At 36.8% G+C, this 17,343-nt stretch overlaps 1 protein-coding gene across 1 annotated transcript in view; it reads left to right on the top strand.

The window, feature by feature from the left end:
• Window positions 1-17,099, top strand: part of CENPK (centromere protein K) — a 28,829-nt gene extending 11,730 nt beyond the window's left edge. The window contains exons 5-10 of the mRNA XM_054808949.1: window positions 3,460-3,506; window positions 4,927-5,009; window positions 5,133-5,228; window positions 5,520-5,649; window positions 9,911-9,964; window positions 12,890-17,099. Coding sequence (XP_054664924.1) covers window positions 3,460-3,506; window positions 4,927-5,009; window positions 5,133-5,228; window positions 5,520-5,649; window positions 9,911-9,964; window positions 12,890-13,048 — 569 coding nt within the window. The 3' untranslated portion in view covers window positions 13,049-17,099. The remainder of the gene's footprint in view (window positions 1-3,459; window positions 3,507-4,926; window positions 5,010-5,132; window positions 5,229-5,519; window positions 5,650-9,910; window positions 9,965-12,889) is intronic.
• Window positions 17,100-17,343: the final 244 nt, after the last annotated feature.

Raw genomic sequence — 17,343 nt, 5'->3', positions numbered from 1 at the left:
AGCTCTTATATTTGTTAGGCATTATCAGTCAAAAGATATAAATTCCTCAGTTCTTCAGAATTCTTTTTGCACGTTAGCATCATTGCCAACTGCTTTCACTCTGTTGCAAGGCTGATGTGGCCAGATACTGAAAATAAAGCCATTCAGAATATAAGTGTGAGTATAGTAATCTTTTTTTTCAGATGTCCTATTTGGAGACTCCTAAACCAGTTCACACTACACTATCCGTATTACAATAGTACTCACTGTTTCTCCTGTGAAGGAACTGTCAGCACCTTTCAAGGCAGTAAAACTTACTAGTTAATCTTTAAATGGATACATTGACACATTTGACTATATTTATGCCAGAAGAGGCTTGGGATTTTTTAGTGTTCACAAAATGATAGGAATGTGTTTTAGAGAACAAGTGGCAATTTCCAATATTTTGTCATTTGGCTAAATTGCAATGCATTTTCAGATGAACATTAAAGTCACTTCTCCAGCTTCTTTCAAAATTCATGTACTTGCTGCATATTGTGATCAAATAATAGGAGCTGGAAAAAAATATTTCTTCTTTCTTATAAATAGATATTGTTGCTCTATTAGAATAAATTCATAGTTCACGTGCTTTTTGTAAGTCTGTCTCTAAGAATGGTCAGCCTCAAATGCTTCTTAGAGGTATGTAGACAAATAGTGTGACATCGAATGAATTTGGTAAATATTGGTTCTTAGCTGCTGCTCATGAATAAGCTGCTGGCTTAAAGCAAATTAATTGGAAGCACTTATAGTTTTTATCTGGGTAAAATACCTGGAGATGTTAGGTTTCCTTACTAAAATATGTAATTATTTTAAACTTCAAGCTATTTGCTTAAAAATATTCTTGGGGCTTGACCTATTTTTATTGGCTTGCTGACTTGCTTTGCTCAACCGTTCTTTTTTGTTCACAGGTGATAAGATTTATTATTAGAAATCTTAATTTTGTACTAGAGGAATGATCTATGCATATTATAATGCAAATAATATTTTGCAGCCAAAGCTTTGCCTTTTTGGCTACCTTTCTGAGGGAACAAAAAAGCAGTTGCTGCTAAGAATTTGAATGGAGCTATAGCGCTTGTATGAAAATGAAGAGTCTGCTGTGCTTACATCTTCTATGTCCATCTTGGCTCCTTTCTACCTACTGTTTGTTTTGAAGGAGGAATTAATTAATTAATTGACAACATTGTCTTAATTTATCTGAATAAGAATAGCATGAATACTAATTTCATACAATTTACTAATAGAGCATGAATGTCAGGCTGTCTTGTTACTTTGCTGCTTTTAGTAATGGCTAGTTCATTTCTTGTAAATGAGGGCCTGTCAGCATTTCGATTTTAAACATCATTTTCAGAGGTTATAACTTGGCAGTTCTACATTTCTTTGGGCACAATATTGGCAAACAGACTTCAATCCACAATGCAAATTTTATTTTTTCAAAGCTTTTACTTTAGTCTCTTGTTCTTTCTCAATTTCTGGTACTATTTATATAGCTCTAGAGCTGCTAAATTAGCTAAATTAAAACTTTTTAACAAGCATTTGGCTCATAAAAATAGAATTTAACTTCTACCTTTGCAAAATAAGGAAGTGGAAGCAACCATATTTTAAACCATATAAACCAGCTGTGGTCTGTGCCTAATTTCTATTTTTCTTTGCAAAATATCAGTATTCTGCCAAATGCCTCTTATTTTAATAGGAGATTCTGTATAAACATGTGCATGTAGTTGTTTTTACATTCCTAGCATCTGGTAGTATTTTGCTTAGTAATTGTACTATGTATCACTAGACAATTCTGTTTGACATTTGATTTTTTTTTTTTCAAATGTAGCTGAAAAAGCTTAACTGACAGTAGATAGAGCAACCTGTGCTCTTTGCAGTAGCAGCTGCCATAAAAGTGTTGTCCCAGTGTCTTAGATCTGCACTGTTCCTTCACTAAATTAGGGTTAGTGATTTCTTTCCTAGGAAGATTTGGCCTTTTATTCTGATACTCACACTATATGAATATTGAATGGGAAGCACATATTCAGGATTAGGTATCTAAAAAAGAAGAATTGATAGAAACGAATAGGAGAAATTGGTAATTCCAGGTAGTGAGGGCTCACGATAATTTGGGCGGGGGAGTTGTATGGATTTCTTCAAATATGCCAGCAAATGTGAATAAAAGTACACCAATTAATTTTATCATGTGTATGTGGGATATTCATGTCATTAAAGAAATCTTACTCTAATAATAGCACAGACTGCTACCTCCCACAGCTCTTAAACACAAGCTTGATTTCAGAGCACTCAAATTTTGTGGCACGATTTAGAGACAGTAATTCTCTATGTAAAAGATGTTTTATTGTGATGTAATTTAATGCATTTTGAACTCAGTAGTTTTGCTCATTTTCATCTCAGAACACTGCTTTTAAAACTACTAATCTAAGGCTTCTCAAACTTTGTGGAGATAAAAACTATGAAATTACCAAAAACAGTACTTATAAATTTATGAAATCAACTGTATTGTATTTAGGTGCTATTTAATGCTTTTATGGGAGGATTAAGCATTTTCCTTTTTGTTAAAGGAAAAGCTTTTATTGAAGTAATTGTATTTAAGATTACAGATTTGGAGCCCAAGGTTGGACAAAAAATATCCAGTCATATTAAGTTTTAAATCGGTTAGAGTAGCTTTCATTTCTTCTGTTAATAGATTCAAATGCTTCACTTTTTCAAGAGTCATACGTTTATGCAGATGCTGCAAGTTGACATGGAACTGAGACTTGATTGGAGTCCATCAAAGGCTATCAAATACAAAAATTCACTTTTTATTCAGCAAATCCATGAACCATAAATCACCGTGTTTTGCAGCAGCATACTGGGGAAACATTACCACATCTTTGAACAACATCGTACTTTCCCTTAAGTCCTGCTGTTGCTCAGGGTTGGAGTTAGGATATTGGCCTTGCTGGGCCTTTCATCTCCTTACATGTAGCTGTTCTTGTGAACAGTAAGCGTAGTGACATGCTTTTTAACTTCTTCAAATCTGATAGGTTTTACAATCCTGATCAAGCATTTGGGAGGCTGTTTAACAAGGGATTGGAAGAGTGGAAGAACTTGATTGCCCACATTGGAATGTTGATGGAATCCCTTCCACTGAAAAAATCAGGCTTGCTTGTCTGGAAGTATGACTGTACTTTGCATTTCAATATTATGTACCTGAACTAGTTCAGGAATAAAAAATTAAAAATGCAGAAGCATTGACACCACACATTTTTCAGTCTAATTTAACTTGCTGAAAAGTGACAGTAGGTTAGCTCAGCAGGACACCACAAAATGTGGTTAAACTGCTGCTGACAGCCAAGCTAGTTTTTTAGAGGCTATACAAGTTTCTCTGTAGCCAGGCTGCTTTTCAGTATAAACAAGTCTATATCAACCAATGCAAAAAACCCAATTCATTTTATTTTTCAGTAATTTCTGCCCATCCAGATGTACTGTTAGCATTAGGAAAAGAAGAGGTAAGTCTTTTTGTTTGCTAAGAGATAAGAAAATTTCATTGCAAAAAAAAATGAAAAGTGTATACAATTGCTGCATTTTCCTATGACTTCTCTTGTGGTGGACTACTGCTAAGATATTGTGTATGTTTCTTCAGGCATTGTTGTTCTGTTTTTCGTCCCCTGCATTATAACTACTAAAATTTCCTAGTTGTAATGAATGATCTTTTAAACAAAGATTTTTTATATATTGCATTTCATACTTGATATAAAATAATGTCATGTTAAGTGTTACACTGAAGAATCAGTATTCTGAGATCTAGAGTTCTGTGGCAATAATTTACAAATAATTTGTTGAATTTTTCCAGCCTTGGAAGAAAGAGTGAAGCAGGAATGTCTTAGGGGTGGCATTACACTGTATTGATTGGACATTGGTATGCAACATGACCTGAGAATATTCCTGTGGATGTGGCTTAAAAAAAACCCCAAACCAAACAAACCCCAAAACTTTTTTTGTTTTCTGCTTCCAAGCAGCTTTTCTTCCTCTAGTATCACTCACAACAGGGAACCCAACTGCTGTTAAGTCACTATTAACAAGATTTTTTGGTTACATACTTTCATTTCACTGTATTGCTATGGCACGTTTGATCTGATAACCTATTTTGTGGCCTATTTTGTTGAGGATTCAGATTTTTTTTTTCAGGCGTTGCGTATATAGAGCATATTTGCTTCTGTAGAATATTTTCACAATTTTTATTTCTTTGAGCTACATATAAAAGTTCTTATAGTTTGTATGGAAGGACACAAAATACATCTAAATCATAGGTTTATATTTAAAAAAACCCATAAACTATTTGTAGAAGATAATGCATTAATGAAAGATCCAGTCCACCAAGAGTCCACTGTTTCCTATCTTCAGCAGTGCATACAACTTCTGGCTGCAGTAGTCTTATTTCTCCTGCTTTCCTCTCCCAGATGTATCTGTATCACTAAGAACCATTTAGTTAATGTATGCAATTAGTCTTTCCTTGCAGCATTGTTGTTTTCTGAGTATACATTTTCTGTTGGTGCAACTAGCATGGATTCATTCTTAGAAACAGCTGCAATGATTTAGACAATGCAGCCTTGGTGCTGCAGATGTTTTCTCCTCAGTCTTTCATCAGATGAGCAGTTCATGTTTGTGCTCCATAACCCGCTTCAGGTAAAATCAACTGTGTTGTTTTACAGAGCTTCAATAAGACACTAATGAGCAACTGGTGATAGTAACATTTTAAATAGCCCCAACTGGATTTTAAAATAGTGTATCACTCTATAGCCATATTTCTTAAGAAATTCCAGATAATACTGGCTCTCTTTAACAGATTTACGGATGTAACCTTACATAGAACAAATACTACAGACTGAGCTACTTGCGAACTGTAGGTTTATTTTTACTATTTAATAGTTGCAGAAAGTAAAAAGTGATCTTGAAATGGTGCTGACAACACTTCAGTTAAAGAATAAAAATCTGGAAGAAGATCTGAAAAGGTAATACAATAATTTGGACTTATGAATGCTGTAAGCCTTTTTAACCATGCTTTTTGGGGGTTTTTGACTGTCGTGGAAAACTATTTATCTGTTGTGCCATTTCGTACTTTTCATGTTTCAAAGAGAGCAGCAGTGGCACAAGGAACAGGAGCAGATGCTAGATACTCTTAATGAAATTGAAGAGGAAAAAACTCAAGGTGAACAATTTTGCAATAAAAGGTATTTCTACAGCGCTGTTTTTATATTGAAGCATTTAAATATCAACAAGAGCAAATGAGCAAACAAACTCTTAAAACATACTCCTTGTTTGTTAAATAGATCAAATAATAACTTAGTAATCCATATTTGAAACATGGAAAATATTGCTACTCTGCTTATATCCTGTGATTCAAGATTTTGAATGTATAACAATAGAAAATAAGGGATTTTTTTACTTAAGAATAACTTTTTAATTATTTTTCTGAATTTCATATTCTATTGCTATGTTTTTACTGTTAATTTGAACACTAGAGCATGTTATGAACTGCACAGTAAATTGTTGAAGCTAAAGTTATATAAGGAAGAACTCTTGAATGCTCTGGGTGAATTCCTAGAAGAACATTTTCCCCTTCCAGAGAAACATGGAATTGCTGAAAAGAAGGTAAGATTTTCTTATACTGTTAAATTTGGAATGTTCAATTTCTATTTAAGATGCAATATCTTTTTTAAGTGACTAGCACAGAATCTGCAGTTATATTTTGAAATAAGTATAGTTCTTACAGCTGATCCTTTAGGTTTAATTGATATTTTTCAGGTTGGTTTATATTATTTAAGGCTTTTCCCAGCTGGATATTTTCTTTTTAATGCATATATCCTTTACCCAATGAGATGCATAGCAATGTATTGTATTTCTTACTGAACTGCAAGCTGTGCCAAATTTCAAAATGGTGAGGGGTTCACTCCAAATTGTTCCATTTTCTTTTTTACTGGACTAGGCAAGTGGATTCATATTTTCCTTGGCAAAGCAAATTTTAATTGTCTAACAATGTTTTTGGAACAATAATAAGGACAAGTGTTTATAATTACAGTGTAGTTTGGAATGTTAACCATTGGTTTCTGTTCAGGCAAACTGGGCCAAAAATTATCTTAAAACTTTAGGGGAAAATAGTCAGTCAGGGAGTATTTTGCATAATAAATTCAAAGTCTGCAGTAAAAATAAACTTTTTACCATTAGTATTTGAAATAATAGTTACAAAAAAAGACGGGTTGATTTTTATTTCAGACACACTTAAGAATACAGGAATAGAAATTATTTCTTTAATCCAGTTCTGTGTTATTTCAGACAACCACATTATATAATTTCTTTAATATTATCATTGAGCTCCATTTTAAAACTAATTATTTTTGTTAATATTGTTTCTACTGGGGCTTGTTCTAGTGCCTCAGTACTCTGGGTAGAAACTGCCTCCTAACTTCCAGTCTAAATTTATTCATATCTAACACAGATCCATGTATTCCTATGCCAGTATTGTCCTTAGAATAGGTCTCTTTCTTTGTTTTGCTACTTGAACTAGGAAAGCTTTCTTGTTCTTCTCCTGTAAGATAATTTTTTTCAATTCCCTGGCTTATCCTAATATTACTAATTTTCTATATTTGCTTCCACTTAGATTCATCTTTTTTGGAACCTGTTAAAAAAACAGTATTATAAACAAATGTACTAACTCACAGTCATCACAAAAGCAACTGATTACACCCTTGTCTTTTTCTTCCCGTTATTTCCAACTGATGAACTCTGAGCTTTTAATTTAAAAAAAAAAAACAAACTTGGTTTTGCACAGAAGTACATATTTTGCACATAAAAATACCAAATGGAGTCTTCAAGACATGATGTCCATTTTTGAAGTCTTATTCAACCATCTTCAAATATCTTATTCTATCTTAGTTCTTCTGCATATCAATGCCTTCCAGTTTCCTGCTGTTACAAAATATGATACGTTTTGTTCCAACATTAAGAAATTAAAGCTTCGGGGATTTTCATTAACAGTTGTCTTTCACTTGATTTCAGCCTGATATGTCATCTTCCTATTTGCTGGTTCTTATTTATCTTACAATTGTTCTAGACACGCCTCTTCAAATACTAATGACTTTCCAAGATGCATTTTAAGCGCTTGTCCATTTTCCCATAGATGTCATTATTATTTCCTTAAAATATATATTTCCTGTAATGTGCCACACCAACTTCTTTACTCCCATTTATGTGATGTCATAGAAAAATCTAGGCTGGAAGTGACCTTTGGAAATCTTCCATTCCAACACCATCATCAAGGTAGTACCAATGTCAGAGTCAGAGTGAGTTGCTTATGGTCATATCCAGCTGTGTTTTAAATATAAGAAACAGTGAATTCATGTGTATTTCAGAAATCTGATCAAGATTTTATGTAAAATGTCCTGCCCCAGAGGAAAATCAACTGCTTGAATTTTCTCAGCTTCTGTTATACTGACTGTCAGAAATTCTTATTAGGTACCCTACCTTCATCTCTCTTCCATGCAATTTTCCTTATTAAAATCTAAAGAAAAAAATAATGACCCAAGGTGTTTGCAATTAATCAACCCTTCCTGTGCTCACAGTAGCCACCTTCTACCATTGTTTTTTTTCTTTTTAATTTTTCTTAGATGTAAAATTTATTTTGACAAATTTCCAAGCAGGGTCTTATCTTTTCCTAGTTTTAATTTTATTTATGCATTTCCTGAACTCTTAAACACAGTTTGTCGTCTTTCTTTTTACTCCTTGTGAATTAATAGCTTCTTCTATATCTTTTCACTCAGTTTCAGTGTCTCAAGTGCAGGTCCCCCGTAATCTGCATCTAAGTGATTAACTGTGAAGGCAGAAGAGACAGCCATTTTCACCTTTATTATTTTCTTTATTGTGTCAGAAATAGAAATTGACAGCATTAGCAATGAAATTTGCTGCTACATTGATTGGGGGGGAACATGTTATTCTCATCTACTGTCAGCTTGGCTCAATGCTCTGGAAGCACTGAACTCTTAACTCTGTTCATCAGGAATTTTGCTTCACTTCGTGGAAGCTTCCTGTGTTCTCAGTAGTTCTGCGTGAGGATGCGTGTGTGGGTCTGACGTGTGTAGGGCAGAGCTCCAGTGCAGTGTGAAGTGCTCCAAGCCTCACTGTTACGGTTCCACCCTCCTTTCACCAGGCACCTGCGTCTGGGACTGGGAGGGAAGACTGAATCACAGCAGCCCATGTTAGCTTCTGTTGCCATGGCCCAACACCTTTAGTATAGGTAGTGATTGAGGCAAAAATTATCTTGTATTTTAAATCTTGGATTAAAAAAAAAAAACACTTTTTTTTTTCCCTAAGTTGAGAAATATGAAAAGTCATGTGTTGAGGAATATTCTTTATGCTAATCTGTATCATGGAAGGAAGAAATAGGTGCCTTTCAGTTTAAATAAATAAATGCTGAGCATCCTGCTTAAAAGTGGCTTTACAAGCTTTAATTAATTAGAGGTACTTATTGTGTTGATGACATTTAACGTATGTAAGTATTATAATTTTACAAAACAATACACACAATGTATATTATAAACCTAGCAAAATGTTTGCTAGTTCTGTGAGGGTGCAAACCTCTTTGCACTAATATCCTCAGGATTTTATTCTTTGTGTATAAGTTCTAGTGATTACTGAAGTCATAACCTAATTTCAACTTTGTAATATGAACGTTGAACCCACTACCTAAGTTACAAACTAATATTTTTGGCCAGGGAAATACAACAGCCGAGGCTACAGAGTATCATCAGGATTGCTCCAAGGAAGCTTTTGCAGCTTCTTAGTGTAGATTCTATTTCCTCATCCTAGTATCAAGATAAAGGGACAAAGATAGGCATTATTGAGCCCTAGCTCCATAGTTTGCAACATTTCCATGGAGCTGGTGGTATGCCCCCCTTACGGCTTTCTGAAGGTGAACAATATTAAGAACTGTGACTAGAAAAAAGGAGCCAGAACTTGCCTTTCACAAACTCTTCTGTATCGCTTGTATTCTTCTGTTCCAGAAGTGGAGTTTGTATAAGGTGCTGCACAGCTGTTAATATCTCAGAACTTAAGTTGACATATTCAACAGCACTGCTGTGTTATCTCCTTTATTTTGTTGAATGTGAAGGGGAAAAAGGATAAAATTCAAAAATGAAAGAATCATGTTCACCATGTAACAGCACAAGCAGTTTTGTCAGCATTGCTGCCTAAGGAATTCATAGAATCATATTCATATCAATTTATAGGCAAATGGCTGCATTTGCTTGCTACAAATGAAAACAAGTAATTTTCTAACGGATTGCTGTACAAATGATATTTTATCAAAGACTTTTTAAAAAAAATTTAATGATTCTATTTCTTAAGCTTTACTAAATTTTAACTGAAGTCAGAGTAAAAGTAAACAAATAGTCATCAGCTAATCATGAAAAAATATTAAGGCACTATGAACTCAAGTGTTGAGCTGTGTCAAATTTGCATTGTAAACATCTTTCTAAAGTTCAAGAAAAATGTGGGGTTTTTTTTTTTTTTTCCTAACAGGTCATATTCACAGAATGTTTTGCACTGTACTACATTTATAAATATGATGTACTTGGTTTTATTTAAATGCAAACCAAGGTAGATATACTATGATCACTTAAGATTAATCTTTTTTAAGAATTAATTCAAAAATATTACATTTAAAGTGTATAATATTGAACTGGTAGATGAATGATTTAAATACTACCTTGTATTTTTGTCATGACTAAATCTACATAAAAGTTTTCATCTGTTGTGTGCTATGCAATCAAATAATTGTATGATTATTTTTATTTGTCAATTAACACTTTTCCTGACTATTTAATTTTGGTTTCTCTTTATTTGGTTTCTCTTTATTCAGAATTCTTCTGAAAAGCCAGCTGTGGAACTGGTAACGCTGCATGAAATTTTAGAGGTAAGATGGGTTTTTTATGTAGAGATTTGGGGAAATTTCCAATACTCAGATCTGATCATAATAATAAGATAAATAACAGTATATGACATAAGGTTAAGATTGTTAATTGAAAAGTAGAATGTTAATTGAAAAGTAGAATGTTAGGTCAGATTTCTATTTTATTTCCTATCAAATTAAGACCCCAATTTTTTACAAGAAATGTGGCAATAATTCAGATAACTAAATCTTCAGTTTAAGCTGGAGAATGATTATCCCTTATTTCTTAATTTTATAATGATTATTTTAAAAAAGTTTTATAAGCCTTAGTGGCTGTTACTAGGGGAGACAAATGCTATGCTTAACAAAAATATCAGTTGTTCCATTTCATGCTATATTTTGTACTGTTTCAATAGAAGTATTTCTGAAATATACAATAACAGTTAGAAGGACCACTTAATGTGTAGTCTTGTGTGTTAACTGGGTTATCCTCTCATATGAGGAAATAGATGATTCGTGCATTTCTAATTGATTTTATAAGTATGCCAGCATTGCTTAGTGTGTGTTTTTAATCACAGTACAATTTATGAATTTGAATTGCAAAGCATAATTTTGAAAGAGCTTTAAAAATCTTTTCACTAGCATTGTTCCTTCTTGTCTGAAAAGTAGCATTTGAAGTGAAAATTCCTGTTCCCACTCCATCCTCACTGTTCAGGCAGTTGTAGGCATCTATGCCCCCCCACGGGGGGGAAATGTTTTTTCCTGAGGGAAAACTTGATGAATAACAACTTTCTGGTATTAAGATGCTATGATCTGGTCACTATGACATTGTTGTACTTTAGTTTAAAGCCCAGACTTGGGGCTTACATCATCAAAATCATTTTACATGCTTCAAGTATCTCAGCATGCCTATTAATGCCAAATTAGGCAGAGCTTGAAAACAGATCAGAATTTAAAATAGCCACATTCCCTATGGAATTAAAATTTTAAAGCTGTTCTAATGCTTTAAAATTGCCCTTCGTATTTTTCTGACATTGGTAATCTCCTCAAAACGTGAACACATCCAAGTAATGTCTGATTTCCATTTGGAAGAACATACTACTCCCAAAAATTCAGACTTATTTTTAATTTAAACTATCTTGGCGTAAACTGTCAATGTCCCTTATCTTTGTTTTATGGGTGTTTTGGTTTTTTTGTTGAGCAACTTGGTTCTAGCTTCAAGTGCCTGTTAAATTTCAAAAGTGTTTTCTTAGATAGAGATAACAGTTTCTTAAAGAGACAAATGCAAAGTCATCTCTGTGTTATAATTACAGATTTAGGATTTGCTGTTGTAAAAACATAATTCAGTCACAGAATCACAATCAGTGCATGCGTTCCTAACCATGTCTCCTCAATCCCCATGTGTTTTGTTAGATAATGAAAGTGTACATTTTTAATAAATCCACTTTGACAAGCTAGGTGTATACATTTATATTATTTACGTATATGAGTACCAACTTCATGAAATTAGCATAAGTAGTAAGAAAGCAGTAAAATCTTTTCTCATGCAAACCTCAGAATTTTTATTATACTACTTTTTATTCTAGTAATGAGCTGTAATTTTTTAAAAATGTAGTAATTCTTTTCCTTTTAAACAGTTTGAGGATTATTCCTTTCTGATTGATAATTTAGTGAACTAGCTTAAGATTTGAAAGACTGTTTACAATACAATTGTATGTAAAATTACAGCCATAAAGGCTATTTTGAAATATCAGATGTCAGAAAAGACTTAAGTCTAAACTCATCTAAAGTAATGCATTTGGAGTAAATATTCAGAATTGGGGCAGATAAGTACAAAAGACAAACTGGAATAATTCCTTGGAATGTTTGGAAAAAGAACAGCAGTTTTTAATTTTTTTTAAATAATGGGTCAAAAAAAGTAAAGTCTGGTAGTGAGGATTTTGAGTTTTTCTTTAGCAGTCAAGGCATATTTTGTAGCTACTGAAATTAGGAAAGCTATAACATGTAGAACCTCTGAGTAGAAAGATGAAATATCTGGGACGAATAGAGAGAGCACCATGGAATGGGTAAGATTATGAGTGCATAAACACAGTCTCCAAGATCAGAGAAAGAACTGTCAAAACTGATCTTTGTTTTCTAATTCTGTTAATAAATTCTACATTTAGATAAGAAACAAAGGAGAAGTAAGGAAGCATAAAGAGGAGATGAATTGTTGAAAGTTGCTTGTCATGCCCAAACGAGAAGTAATATTAAGAATTTGGATAATCCGTTTATGAGATGAGCAAAAAGATTTGGTGTGCAAGCATAGTGAAGTTAAATTAGGACTACAATATTTAACTTTTCACAGTTATTTATTTCTAATAATACCTACAGAAGGACATAAAATACAGGAAAAAGAATTCTTCCCAATCTAAGGAGACAATTTTTTTTTTAGCTTATTAGTGCAATGAAATTTTGAAAAATTGTAAGATGGACATTCTTGTCTGCTAAAATCTGAAAGAGTGAGGGACAGTGATTTGTTGACAGTAAGTAATTAAAGTTTTGAGGCAAGCGATTCAAAAAATCTAGCTTTCCCTCTTATTTAATGCTTTTAATCTTAATACTCAGATACTGATTTAAAGATTAATCATTTAAGGATTTACCACCTTCATGTTCAGAGTTTTTAGGCATTTACAGTTACACTATCTAAAATCCACCAAGAATTTTTGATAGATGGTGAAAAACTTAGTCTCGATAAAAGGAGAATTCCAGTTCTATTCTTTACATCAAAAACCATGTAATGAAGTTAATTGGAAGTGCTTCGTTCTACTTCTACCTTGAACGGGTCTTGTATTTCTTATATTGCCTACATAAGTGTCTCATTAGAATCATTCATATAAATTTCGTTAAAGGAGATAAAAATCTAGATGTTTTGTTCATTTCCTAAATCTTATCCTTTTGATCTTCCAGACTCTTATAAACAAATTAATGAGCACACCACATGAACCCTATGTAACAATCACTGACTCGTTTTGGCCACCTTATGTTGAGCTGCTGCTGCGATACGGAATTGCCATGAGACATCCAGAAGATCCAGGCAGAATGCGCCTAGAAGCCTTTCACATGTAGCCTGACCTACATGTTTATTTTAAAACAAGATAAAGCACCAGTACTCTTACTTGGGGGCTAAAACATATTTTATGATGAGGGTTTTTTTGCAATCTCTTCTTAATGGATGATTTTATTTTTATTATTTTTAATAAAATGTGTATTTAGTCAGGGTATGCAATATGAACAAAGACAAAAAATTCTACTTTTAACTGCTTGTAGTTACAGTAAGCTTTCAGTTTTATGGCAAGTGATGCCAAGATTTGCATTGTGGAGGGTTTTTAGCTGTTTTAATTAGATGCAAATTCAGATAATAGACAAAGTAAAGATGTTTAACAGTCCTTTTTAATTTAAAAATCATGCTTTATACATGACTTTTCTCTTTTGTGTTCATTTCTTAGATTGCTCTAATTCTTTTCGATTTCGTTTAGTATTTTGTTGTACTCCGTAGAGGCAAAATTTGAAGTAACTCAGCTCCTCCTGTACATGGCCATGCAAACATTTGGAACTAACAGTGAAGTATCATCTCAAGAATGTGGGGGGTTTTGTTCCAGGGCCTTTGCAAACAAATTTATTGGCTTTAAGATAAACACATAGGAAAGCTGACAGATCCGTGGCGGAGCGCTCCAGCACAGTGCACAGGGGTTTCCTAAACCAGGGGAACATCGGGGGGAGCTCAGACACCCCCCAGGAGCCTGTGTGACAGCAGCTGACGAGACCCGGATGGGGCCAGGAGCAATGGCGGCCAAGCCCCCCCTCCATGTATAAAAAGCAAGTGACATGGGCATGGCATAGCAGTTTGCATGGGAGGGCGCACAGGGAGCACACTGAATCTCTGCCAGCTTGACCGGGGAGCAATGGTATCCACCCAGTAGGAAGCCATGGCCTCTCTAAACTCTGCTCTGCACCCACTGCAACTGACGCAGCTTCCCAGACAGAGCACTGGTGGGAACACACAGCCACCCAGGTGTCAGGCTGCAGAGTGTGCCCTGCTCTTACACCACAACAGGACAGCAGTAGTGAGCACCCCTGTGGGAGGTGTGTCCAGGTGGAGAAACTCCTTTGCTTAGTGACAGAGTGTACTGGGTTTGCATGGCAAGGTTTTGGTAGTGGGGGAGCAACCGGTCGTTTCTGTGAGAAGCTGCCAGAGGTTTCCCCCATGTCCAACAGAGCCAATGCCAGCCGGCTCCAAGATGGACCTGCTGCTGGCCAAGGCCAAGCCCATCAGCCATGGTGGTAGTGCCTCTGGGGTAACGTGTTTAAGAAGAAAAGAAAAGGAGCAGCAGCTTTTGCAGCCAGAGAGAAGAGTAAGAAGATGCGAGAAACTTTGCAGACACCAAGGTCAGTGAAGAAGGAGGGGGAGGAGGTGCTGCAGGTGCCGGAGCAGAGATCCCCCTGCAGCCTGTGGTGAAGATGGTGAGGCAGGCTCTCCCTCTACAGCCCATGGAGGATGATGGTGGAGCAAATACAGTGGACAGACCCCAGGCTGGAGCAGGGGCAGTGTGAGGAGTCCTCCCCTTGAGGAGGAAGGAGCGGCAGAGACACCATGTGATGAACTGACCACAACCCCCATTCCCCGTCCCCCAGTGCCGCTGGGGGGGAGGAGAGAAATGGGGAGTGAAGTTGAACCTGGGAAGAAGGGAGGGGTGGAGAGAGGTGGTTTAAGATTTGGTTTTATTTCTCATTATCCTACTCTGATTTGCTTGGTAATAAATTAGATGAATTTTTCTAAGTTCATTCTGTTTTGCCCCTGACAGTAACTGGTGAGTGATCTCTCCCTGCCCTTATCTCGACCCAGGAGCCTTTCGTTGTATTTTCTCTCCCCTGCCCAGCTGAGGAAGGCAGTGACAGAGCACCTTTGGGGGGCATCTGGCTTCCAGCCTGGGTCGACCCACCACACAGAGCTCCAGCAGGATGTGAGTAGGTTGAGAAGTATCAGGGAGGGCAAGAGAGAGGTTACTGGAACCACACCCTACCTTTGATGGCAAGGCCCGACAGGCAGGCAGGACTCATAACAGGGAGGATGCCCTGTCCTTTCTCCACTTGGCAGAATGTGGTGGCTTAAAGGATATTGGGCAATGATGGCAAGTGTCTGCCTGGCACAGCAAGACCGTCTCCTCTGTGACTACCCAACCTTCCCAGGTGCCTTTGCATAATAGGTACAAGGCTCTCCAAGTGGAACCAAACAATAACGAGGACGATGGTTCATCTAGGTTGGATGTGTTGCTAAGGTTAAGTCGGCCTACACCCTGCATCAAAACCACTTCCATAAATTAGAAAAGACGGGTCATTGTCATAGGAGACTTCTGAAGGGAACAGAAGGCCCGATATGCAGACTGGACCCAGTTCTTAGGGAAGTCTGTTGCCTCCCTGGGGCCTGGGCTAAAGATGTGAAGAGAAAGCTTCCAACCCTTGTATGGCCCTCAGGTTACCCTCCATTATTGATTTGTCATGTAGGCAGCGCTGAAGTTGCAATAAGAAGTCCAAGGGAAATCAAGAGAGACTTCAGGACCTTGGGATGACTGGTCCCAAGGAGCACAAGTAGTGTTCTCCTCTACCCTTCCAGTTGCAGGGAATGATGAGGGGAAAAATGAGAAGAGCCAGCAGATCAATACCTGGCTCTGAGATTGGTGTCAATGGTGGAATTTTGGGGTTTTTGATCCTGGGTCCATTTATATAGCACCAGGCCTGCTGGTGACAGATGGGGTACACGTGCCTCAAAGAGGGAAAGGGATCTTTGGACAGGAGTTAGCAAGGGTCATTGAAAGAGCTTTGAACTAGATTTGAAGGGGGAAAGGGATAAAACTAGGCTGCTAGAGATAAGCCTGGGGGCAGCATGCCACTGCTTAAGGGACAGTGTGCTAGTGAGGTCCTTTCAGTCTGCCATCTCAGTGGAGGCAGGAGATGGAGAGCCATGTGACAGCAAAGACACAGGTTATTGGTGGGTTAGAAACCACAGAAGTGCCTGAGAATGGTTGCATAGGAACTGGAGTTTCTCCTCTGCAGAAAAAGGTGGCAGGATCAGTAGCCCAAGTGAAGTGCATCTACACCAATGCATGCAGCATGGGCAACAAACAGGAGGAGCTGGAAGCCGTTGTGCAGCAGGAAAACTATGATGTAGTTGCCATCATGGAAACATGGTGGGATGATTCACACAACTGGAGTGCTGCAATGGATGGCTACAAACTCTTCAGAAGAGATAGACAAGGAAGGAGAGGTGGTGGGGTGGCTCTGTATGTTAAGGAGTGTTTTGATTGTTTAGAGCTTAATGATGGTCACGACAGGGTTTGGTGTCTATGGGTAAGAATCAGGTTGTTCACAAACAGAGAAGAACTTGTGGGTGATGTGACAGTTGGAGGCTGTCTTGAGCACAGCAATCATGAAATGGTAGAGTTTTTGATTCTTGGAGAAGTAAGGAGGAGGGTCAGCAGAACTGCTACCTTGGACTTCCAAAGGGCAGACTTTTGCCTGTTTAGGAGCCTGTTTGGCAGAGTCCCTTGAGAGACAGTCCTGAAGGGCAAGGGAGTCCAGGAGGGCTGAACACTCTTCAAGAAGGAAATCTTACAGGCACAGGAGAAGGCTGTGCCCATGCGCTGAAAGATGAGTCAGAGGGGAAGAAGACCAGCCTGGCTGAATAGAGAACTTTGGCTGAAACTCGGCGAAAAAAAGGAGAGTTTATGGCCTTTGAAGAAAGGGGCAGGCAACTCAGGAGGACAACAAAGATGTCATTAAGCTATACAGGGAGAAAATTAGAAGGGCCAAAGCCCAACTAGAACCTTAAAAGACTAAAAAATGGCAAAACAAAAAAAGAATAATAATTTTTTGTAACCCTAAACATGACCTGGAACACATAGCAATAGGAGCATGCTGGTTTGAACATCGCAAGGGTATTCAAAATCCTCAAAAGCTGCTGTGACCAGCCTGAAGAAAAAGGGGAGGTGAAAGAGCAGGATAAAGTATTCCCCCCATCTTCCCCATAGATTGGGTGTGATTATTAATCAATTCAGAGATGTCAGCCAAGGTACGAGCATGACAGCAATGCCACGTACAAATATCAGATTAACCTCATGACCAGTGATGTTATCATATCATAAGTTGATACCACACAGTACAGCAAAATGAGAATCTGGACCCCTCTCCCAGAGGTGATAAGCAGCACCACAGGGAATATGTACAGCAAGTACAGGCTTACATACCACTGCCATGTGACAAACAACACAGCATTGTGATTACTTAACTAATAAAATAAATATGTATAATTGTTTTAACACGCTCTGTTCAGATCTGTCAGTATCTCAACCCTTTGTGCCCTATGT

Source organism: Grus americana, chromosome Z, assembly GCF_028858705.1.
Source record: "Grus americana isolate bGruAme1 chromosome Z, bGruAme1.mat, whole genome shotgun sequence".
NCBI classification, from domain to species: Eukaryota; Metazoa; Chordata; class Aves; order Gruiformes; family Gruidae; genus Grus; species Grus americana.
This window is presented reverse-complemented; position numbering and strand designations above follow the sequence as displayed.